We start from the raw sequence: 10,029 nt of genomic DNA on the forward strand, positions 1-10,029 counted from the left end.
CATCGGCCCAGGCCTCGGTGGCAGCGGCGAGCCGAGCCGTGCCTAGAAGCCCGTGCCTAGAGTCTTGACATCAGGACAAGGCGGCGAGGGCAAGGGTGGCGGGGGGATTGCTGCGCACCGGGCTGGGAGACAGCGCAGGTTTGCGCTGTTTGGGTGAGAGCAGGTATTCGGCCTCCTTCTTGCTGAAGCTCCAGCGCCTGCCGCAGAGATACAGGCAACTGTCCGGTCCGTGCAGCACCCGCGCCGGCAGTAAGAAGGTGGAGAGGTACTTGCTGGAGACACTGCTGCTTGGAGGACACTGATGAAGGTGTTCCTCAGATGGTGTGAGCATTCAGAGAGGGAGCAGAAGACAGCAGGGATGCTGAGCAGGTGTAAAGCAGACAGTGATGCCAAAGGGACCCCCAAGGGAACACAGGCCTTGAGGAAACATGACAGATGTTGAGCAGGTGTGGAGCAGATGATGAGCAGGCCCAGATGTGGACACTAAACAGATGCAGGTGCAGAAGCTGAGCAGATACAAAGACAGAGACTGAGCAGACATGAACTCAAAGCAGATTGCAGATGCTGAGCACATGTAGGCACAAGCAGTCATTTTGGTTTGTTTGGGATTCCTTGGAATTGGAAGATGCAGTCATACCACTATCCAGAGTGTTCTCCTGTGATGTTGTGCCATCCTGGGGACAAGATTTGAACACCAGCAGTTTTGGGGAGGAGGAGCTGTGACTTGGTGGAGGCAGTCACAGAATGCAGTTACTCTGCATATGTTAATCTTGACATATGATGAGCTGGAATAAGCTACAATGTGGTAATGCAACAAATTTTACTTAATCTCTAGCAGACTGCATTCCATATGGTTATATGATTAGCTCTTAGCTCAGGAGACACCAAGATTCAGGGAACAGAAAGGGCAAAGGTTACCTGTATTTCAGCAGTTTTGACCTACTGAAGTGTCAACTAGAAACATATATTATGGGAAAACCAAGTGTCTGCAAAATAGTACAGCCACACTATGCACTGGCATTTTTGGGAGGAAGGAGGTGAGGAAAACGCAAAGCACAACAGTGGCAAATGAAGTTAGGGGTGTGGATTTGGCTAAAATTGAGGGGAAAGTGGAATGAAGAAACAGTGCATGAAAAGGAGCGATGAGTAGGGATTGTGGCTTTGGGAAAATTCCTGTGGAAATGAATGATCCTGTCCCATGTGCCCATAGGACACTAGGTTCAAAAGACCAAGTAGTGCTGAGATTAAATTTCTGGGAGTGGGCAGTGTAGATGCTACCACCCAGAGAAAGAGGGAACTTTGTAATTTGGTCCCACTGGGGGAGACTAGCTCCAGACAGATTGTGGGGGCAAGAGACACACTCTTTTTGAAACCTGGGGAGTTTCGTTGCTTACACCATGGCTGAATTTGGCCCCACATCTTCAGAAGTGGCTGGTGTTCAACTTTCCCATGACTCTGTCACTGTGCCAGGTGGTGATCTAAGAGCATGCTCTGAGCCAAAGCCAGGCTCCTGGGGGGGCAGGGGGAGGGGGAAGGGGAGGACTACTCCATTGAAGGAACTGCAGTGATGATACAGACAAGTCTGAAATGTGTGCACACTCACACAAACTGTTCTAGCTCCAGACTATTAGTCAACTGTCATATTGGCTCAGAGAACTCAGCCTTTTCAAAGATGCAAAGCCCAAAAGTGAGGAGAGCTGAGGAGCAAAAATAGCAGATGAGTGAGCCAAGTTCTCCATCCCTTCTCTGAGCTGCTTGGTGACTCATAGAATGGTCTTTTCCCCTGTGCCTCAGGTACACTGCCTGAATTTAAAGGGATTTTCTTTCAGAGAATAACTTACTTTTGACCAGCCATTCACTCAGGGATCTCATAAAACTCACGTCATCAGATCTGACTTGGTTGTGTTCAAGCTTGGGAAGCATCTGCAACAGTCCTGCAAATAGCTTTTTGCTTACCTTCCTGAGGGAAAAACAGATGCCATTTTCCAAGGCAGCTTGAGAGACAAGGCAATTAAAGTCACGGGTCAGTAGGGCCAAGCATCTATTCCCTCCAAACCTGCCACCTGCAGAGTTGCAGATGGATCAACTTTTTTCTCTAAAGTTATGCAGCTTTGGCATGAAACACCTTGGTGATTCAGAGGTATAATACAGCGTGAGGCAATACCTGCTCACAGCCAGCCTACCCTTCCTTCTCATCAAACTTGAACTGCACAGCCATCAGCCTTCCTGGGGCTTGCCAGAAACAACAGCTGTTTCTGCTGGATCCAGCAGTGTATGATGAGCCTGCACCTCAGAGCAGTGGTAGGAAGGTGGAAGCTCCCAAAAGAACCTGCTCTCTGTATCACATTATCCACACAAAGAGGCTGTAGGTCTCATCACTGGTGCCGTGAACAGCTCTGGGCGTGACTCCACAGTAATAGCTGAGTCCAGTTGTGAGGCTGTGTCACACCAGACATAGCCTGGCATGGGTGCACAGGGTGTCACAGGGTCCTGGTCTCCAGGCTTGGTTACTGCCACTGAGAGCTGTGGACTGGGAGAGCTTGCAGGAATATTGCCTTCAGGCTTTGTTCTGTGCTGGTGGTGAACAGGTCTGGATTCCAGTGTGATTAACACACCTCAGCTGGGTCTGGATCAAATTCCCTGAAAAATCCCCTTGCTCCCTTTGCCTGTGACCTCGTGCAAAAAAGTACTTTGCCCCAAAGCTGTCAGATTTCCTGGGAGTGAGACCTCTATCCTGAGCCCTGTGCTAAGAGAAACAGCTTCTAGCCTCCCCGGGCCTGGAGTGAAACACAGAACACAGCTCCATTTCTGCATCACAGAGGGCTTGTTCCCAAGGTACAAAGGGAACATGACACTTTTAGGGAATGGAAAAGGGCTATTACTGTTTTCATTGGGAAGGTCTCCCAAGAGCAGCACCTTGATGGTGAAGTAGATAGAAAGCCATGTGGCTCTTTCTTGCACAGCAGGTGAATTACAATAGATGTAATATCTTATCACGATCTTACCATAGATAAATGTCTTATGGCTGTCTAATTTAGCCAAAAACATTAAGGAGATGATAACACATTAGGTGTCTTTCTTCAGCTCTGTGCTGTAGGACCATATTTGCAGCCTCTGAAGAGACTGTCAGATAAAGCACTGCTGTTGGAAACATACTGAGCTGGACTGACCAGTGGTCTGATGCAAAAAGGCATTTCTAATGATAATTGGGACACCCCTTACGGCCAGGCAGTCAGGTCTGAAATGAAAGGGCAGGCTGTTAACAGCACTATTAATAGGGCTAAATGTGCAAAGCAGCTTCAGGGGCTATTGAAACACAGTATCTGCCAAGGTCTAGGACACAGAACAGTAATCAGTGTTAGACTTCAGCTAGATGTCTTTGGGCACTTAATTAGAACTTGGGTTTTTGCTGGGCTTTTCTGTAGCATCCAACTTTGAATTGGTCACGGGGGTGGAGTCCCCACAGTAGAAGTCTGTGTGTGGCTGGGGGTATTCCTTGTGTTTCAGGGTTTTTGCACTGGGCTGGGCAGGCCAGCTCGTGCCTGCAGTGGGATCTGGTCTCCTGGGATGTGTGAACAGCCACCTCTTCAATAACAGCTAGAGACTTCCTTGTGTGGGAATGCTGTTCTGTTCAGTAGTACTAATGACAAAACCTCCTCCAATCAAAGCCCAATGTCAGCATCTGGTCGTTAACTTATTGAGTAAAATTTCAGCACCCTAAAAACACATCCTTGAAAACAGGGTCCTGCTTGCTGAATTCATGTGTAGCACAAGAAGAAGACCTTAATCTCCATTGATATCAGTGCTGCTGAAATCAGAATTTGGTATGGGAGGTGAACCTCTGCACTCAGGTGCTGTTTCACACTATCCCATTTTCAGAAGCTGTTTCTCAGGGGAGATAGTTATGGTGAAATCAAAAAAAGGATCTGAAGGACTTCAGGAATGTAACTTGAAGGTTGTTCCAGCTAGGGCTTCTAGCCTATTTGTCAAAGACTGGAACCATGCCTGGGAACAGGTGATAGTTTTTGTTTCTGTTCATTTGTTCAGAAGCAACTTAAATATCAGCAGATATAAGAGCCTCCTGCTGCATTGGACAACAGTCAGAGGTCATCTGAGAGGCTCTGCAGGGCTGCAAACAAACCTGCATGTGGACATAGAGCAGGAGCTGCTATGTCTTGTTTGCAGGAAGCTTTCAACAATGCTAGAGCCTTGAAGGCTAACAAGGTCAATAGGACAGAAGTGACAGCAACAACAAAGATTTCCATGAGACCAAAATGGTCCCTTTGAAGAGAGTGTTACTTGCTATTGAGGACTCTGTTTTGGACATTAAAGGTTTTACCTCTTCTCTTTTGAGGCATCTGTGAAATAGGTTTTTCTGTACAGCAGGCACACATGGAAGCAGAAAATTGCTGTATTATTTCCTGCACATGTGTGTGATCTCCACAGGCCCAGTACTATTAATGAATTCTTTCTCCAGTTCATGAGTGAGAACCAATTTTAAACCCCAGTTCTTTCAGTACACATTGGATAATCACTGCCCTAAAGAGTCTTTGACACCTTATGCTTTGTGTTTTTTGACACTGGGTGGTTTCCATTCTAGGAGGCAATGTCAAGATTTGTAAAAATAAGATTCAGCAGCAATGGGATCACTTTGTATGTAGCTTCATGTCTCCATCATGAGCAGAGTAACAGCATCCTAGCTGTTGGGAATAGGCCCCACTAACTGCAAGTGAGATTGTCCTATTGTCTGGACCGGGGTTGTCATTTTGGATGCAGCCAACTCATGAGTATTAGCAACATTTGATGAGCAGAGTTAGAAGACATAATAATAAACATACTGTGGTTGATCTCTACTGATTCTTCCTCTTGTGGCATTGGAATAATGATGGCAGTAGTGGGAATGTTTGCAAAATGTTGCAATGTAGACTAAATTTGAGTGAATTCATCCTGTGTTATCTTGAGCTAGGTAGCCGTGCTTCACAGGTGGCAAGACTTTTGAATGACAAGTCTCTACTGGAAAGCTCTCTCAAACAATACTTATTTGAGATCCTGCCCCTCAGAGATGTGATTCTCAGTGTTTTTCTATTTTTTTTCTCCTAGATGAGTTGGGCATTTGTCCAAAAGGTGTCACCTCCAATGTGTTCCGCTTTAATGTGTCGTCAGCAGAGAAGAACAGCACCAACCTATTCCGGGCTGAGTTTCGGGTGCTGCGCGTGCCCAACCCAAGCTCCAAACGCAGTGAGCAGCGCATTGAGCTCTTCCAGGTGAGTACTCTTACCACCTCCCCCAGTGTCTGAGCCCAGAATAGCTTGGCTCCTTAATGGTTGTCTCAGCTGATATGTGGAAGCCCATAGAAGAGAGAAGAAAGTGCATGCTGTAACCCAGGCCTATTCCACCATATGCAGTGATACAGTCATCTTCCTTTCCTTTTACAATGTGGTGCTGCCCTTTTCCCACTTGGAAAGGGAGCCCCTCATCAGTGGAGCAGCTCTGACCCTTCTGTCACATCATGTGTAGGACCCTTGACAGTCTTAATCCTTTGACTGTTGCAGACAGTTGGTGCTAATTCAATGGATGGAGCTCTGTGTCTTGTCACTGATTTACTAGAAAAACAGTGCTTGCTTTCAATGTTCCCTTCAGCAATAGCTCCCCAGAAGGACAATTAAGGCCACCTGTACTTATCTGGAGTTTTTTTTTTTGAACCTAGGGACTGACAGAATAAGGTATGGTTCAGGCTTGGAAGTGGTAGCAGGCTGAACTGAGCCACCTAATGATACAGCTTAGCATCCAGACAGCACATTCCCACAGGCTCATGTCTGTCCAGTTTTCCATAAGAGTGCAGCTAAAATTGTGTTTGGGCAGCACTTCTTGAGGACTTCCTGGAATCCAGCATCAAAGGTCAGAGCAATTCTCTACCAGATGACACAACTGACAAGGAGGTGTTCTCAGAGCTTCTCCATAGGTTCAGTGGTCTGTGGGTCTGCAGGAAGGAGCACCTTGAATGTACTGTGGTTGTTTGTCTGGAAGTGGAAAGAGATGTCAGAGCAGAGGCAGAGGTCTCCAAACCTGAACAGCCCTTTTGTGTTTTGACAAAAGTTGAAGAGTGTAGGACATCTGAAAATGCCACAGGGAGAACTCAATAAATTGGCTTCCTGGGCAGGTGACTTGTGGCCAGATGCTGCATTTACCACTGGTGGTTCTGCTCTGAAATCCAGACCCATATTCCACAGCTGTATACAAAAACAAACCCATGCATTAAATGAATTGCCATGTGCTTCTGCCTCTATATATGTCCCTAAACAATTCTCAACTGAGAGAGGTGGGCTGCTTAGGACACAGAAATAAGCACTGTGTAGATCTATAGAGTTTAACTTGGTTGTGAAGCATGTCCTTCTCACCTGACCCAGGGTATTCCTGGTGTCTCACTTGCCAAGACCAACTTTCTAAATTAGTTTTTAGCAAGCTGTGGGAGAAAAAAAACCTAAAGGCTATCCCTTCCTTCTGCATGGCACTGGCTGATTTTTTCCACCACTCCTTCTGACACAGATCCTTCGGCCAGATGAGCACATAGCGAAGCAGCGGTACCTCAGTGGCAGGAATGTGCAGACACGGGGCTCCCCTGAGTGGCTGTCCTTCGATGTCACCGAGACCGTGCGTGAGTGGCTCCTGCACAGAGGTAGGGTTCTTAGCTGCACTGTGTGTCAAGGCATCCACCGAAATGGGGATCAATGCTCACAGAAGTATCTTTCTTCTCCCCTTGTTGCAGGAGCTTGGTTCACAGAGAGGACAGGTTCTTTCAGTCTGAGAACAAGCTTTCCTCCAGAGAGCTTCCTCAATGTCTGACATTTGCTACACTTCTGCCTCTTTTCCTGGAGGCCCCACCATGTAGCTCTGTGGGCTGAGTCAGAACAAGGATTTATTCCTTGGAGGAAATTCTTTACAACTAAGCCCAGAGGGGACCCCTCTGCTTGTCTAAATGATCATAGAAAATGACAAATGCTATGCTTACATTTTCAGGTGAATTAGAGCATATGTAGTATAGGAAAAAGCAGGGAGGATCCTGGTTTATTTAGCTGTGTACAGCTTGTCAGGTATAAAGGTGAGGAAATACCAGAGGCTGATACACCTAGACAGCTGGAGGCTTTAACACTGCAGAGAACATACCTCTGCCAGTGCTGGACAGCCCAACAGATAGTTATGGGACAGTTCCCAGCAAAACCACTGACCCCATTCACAGCTGGAACACAAGGCATCGTCACTCACAGCTGGACTGGCCTACACAGACAGAAGCTAGGTGCCACTGAAGACTGGAATGCAGGTACTGGCAAGCAGCTGCTCCCTGGAAGGGTAAGCTGTGAGCTTGCAGGCTCCTCCTATTTCAAGCAATCTAAGTTGTGCCCTGATGGCTGAAGCTCAGAGCTGGAACTGCAGCAAGCTCTGGGCAGGCACACTAGCTGACAAGACATCACAGAGTATATATGGTGTTAGGCACCTTGTCAATGCCCCAGGAAGCCAGATGTTTTAATTCATGGCACAACATAAAAAAGGAGCTTTCATAAGAGTCTTATGTTCCTGTAGTCAGGCCCACACAGCATGACTGGTCCAGGAAGTTATTATGAAAGTAGATTTGCCTCTGGAAAGTCTGTGTGACTTAGACTGCTAGCAGTTCAATAAAACAGGAGGTTGCAGCTGCTGAGAAGAATGCTTCCAGTAAAATTACTTGTCCATATCCAACTTGCTTATTCTCTGATTTCTCCTTCAGACACTAAGCAGAAGACAGATAATAGGTACTGAGGATTGTGAAACTGATTTAAGATACCAAAAGCCAGCTCTTCAAAATACTTGTTTTCCCAGGGAAGCTCCTTGAAGCTCACAAATGTTTTTGGATGCTGAATAGCCTAAAAAAAGTAACAAGAAGCACCCTTCTTACCTCTCCAGAAAGTTCCCTTTAGCAAGAACAAGGCTTTTGGCAAAGGTGAAGCTAGTGGATTTTTCTTCCTATTCTTCCCAAGGCAGCATCTGTTCCTCAACTCTGATAACACTCCTGACTTTGAGACCAACTCATTGTCATGGGGTTAGCACAGCTGTGTAAAACTTCCTTAAAACTTCTTTATGCCAGGAGCTGTCCCAGCTGAGAAAGACTGTTTCTCACAGAGTCATCTTCTTTGCAGAGTCCAACCTTGGCCTGGAAATTAGCATACACTGTCCTTGCCATACTTTTCAGTCCAACGGGGACATCTTGGAGAATTTACATGAAGTCCTGGAGATCAAGTTCAAAGGTGATAAAGAGCTGCGTTAGGGGAGGTTGTTGGGGAAGGGAAAGCCTCAAGCATATAAAGAAAAAAATGAGGTCTTGTTTTGTGTATTCAAGCACTTCACATTGTGTAACATTTGTCTTAAAACATACACATCTGGGTTTGTGTGTTCATTGTATGGGTATATCCACTATATACATAGGTTACAAAAAGAAGTAGGGGCAGGCTGGGTGGGTTTGCATGAGTGTCTGCAGAAAGGAGTATAATTTTATATTTCATTGTCTCTCTGGGAAGTTGAACATGATGCCTTCTCAGATTTCCACAAAGGCTCTACTTTGCAGTTAGAGTGACTGAAACACAAGGAAGTTAGGCATCCTGTGTGAGGTGGCTCAGAGAGTCAGTGGCTTGGCTGGCCTAAGAACTAGGAACCTCCTGGCCTGCAGCCCTGGGCAGCAGCCATTGGCCCCCACAGGCTCCATTTCTGAGGCTGTTCTGCAGAGTGCCAATTATCTGACATCTTCTTTAAACCATTCATCTTCCTGCCTATCCTGGGACTCAAGCCAGGAGTGAGTGGATGGATTAATGGCCCCACCAGCAGTTTGCAAATGGTAAAACAGGTGGCCCATAAGCCTCTATTTTCAGGCCTGCAGCAGTCAAATTCACCAGAAATAAAGGGGTCTCTGTGAGGGAAGAAGTAGACATGGTGCCTGAACCTGGTTCAAGAGCAAGCATGAGAGCGTTAAATTGAAAGGTCTTGTTGCATTCTCCACTTCCATGCTGATTTCTTCTTTGTGGATCCTCTTTTTCTGAAGGCATTGACAGTGAGGATGACTATGGCCGTGGGGACCTGGGGCGCCTGAAGAAGCAGAAAGACTTGCATAATCCCCACCTCATCTTGATGATGTTACCCCCACATCGACTGGAGAGCCCCGTGTTGGGAAGCCAAAGAAAGAAACGGGCCCTGGATACCAACTACTGTTTCCGGTAAGTGAGAAGGGATCCTGCCGGGACCCCACACCTGAGGTGGGCAGACCTGGTGAGACTCCGTGCCACCAGAAAAGGCAGAGCCCTCCAGGGGGTTGTGTGTCACTGTGGTGTCACAAGGGCCACCGGCCAGTTCAGCAGAGTTGTTCTGTGCTTCTGGCAGAGCCACTGGTTCAAAGAGACCTGCAAGCACCTTCCAGGAGCACAGGCTGGGCGGGGCCCGCAGCAGGCCGTGCCAGTTGCTGGAGCAGCTGGGTGCTGCCCGGCAGGGCAGGGGCGGTGGGGAAGCTGCCTGCCAGCAGCATGAGCAGTGAGCAGTGCCCCTGAGCTGCCACTGCTGCCTGGCTGTGCTGCTCCTGGCGCTCAGTGCATGCAGCCAGCACCGTGCCACCAGCACTGTTGGTACGAGTCCTTCTGCTCAGGAAGCTGCAGCTCACAACTGCATGTAAGGCCCCCCTTTAGATTGACTGTGCTTCACTACTGTGTTTCAGGAACCTGGAGGAGAACTGCTGCGTGCGTCCTCTGTACATTGACTTCCGACAGGACCTCGGCTGGAAATGGGTCCACGAGCCCAAGGGCTACTTTGCTAACTTTTGTTCAGGCCCTTGTCCGTACCTCCGCAGCGCAGACACCACTCACAGCACGGTACATCCACTAGATTATCCTGCCAGGGCTTGTGGCTATGATTGCTCCTTCCTCCCCGAGTCTGATCAATAACCAGTCTTTTCAAAGAATCATAAGCAGTTCAGATGAATATTTGTGAAAAACATTCCAAGGAAAATGGAGAAAA

General features: G+C 47.5%; 1 protein-coding gene across 1 annotated transcript in view; it reads left to right on the forward strand.

Moving 5' to 3' along the window:
• TGFB3 (transforming growth factor beta 3) overlaps positions 1-10,029 on the forward strand; it is a 14,967-nt gene that overhangs the window by 737 nt on the left and 4,201 nt on the right. Inside the window, exons 2-6 of the mRNA XM_031064911.1 lie at positions 5,101-5,264; positions 6,547-6,676; positions 8,172-8,279; positions 9,068-9,239; positions 9,731-9,884. Coding sequence (XP_030920771.1) covers positions 5,101-5,264; positions 6,547-6,676; positions 8,172-8,279; positions 9,068-9,239; positions 9,731-9,884 — 728 coding nt within the window. The remainder of the gene's footprint in view (positions 1-5,100; positions 5,265-6,546; positions 6,677-8,171; positions 8,280-9,067; positions 9,240-9,730; positions 9,885-10,029) is intronic.

The sequence above is a fragment of the Geospiza fortis genome, unplaced genomic scaffold (assembly GCF_000277835.1).
Source record: "Geospiza fortis unplaced genomic scaffold, GeoFor_1.0 scaffold54, whole genome shotgun sequence".
NCBI lineage: Eukaryota > Metazoa > Chordata > Aves > Passeriformes > Thraupidae > Geospiza > Geospiza fortis.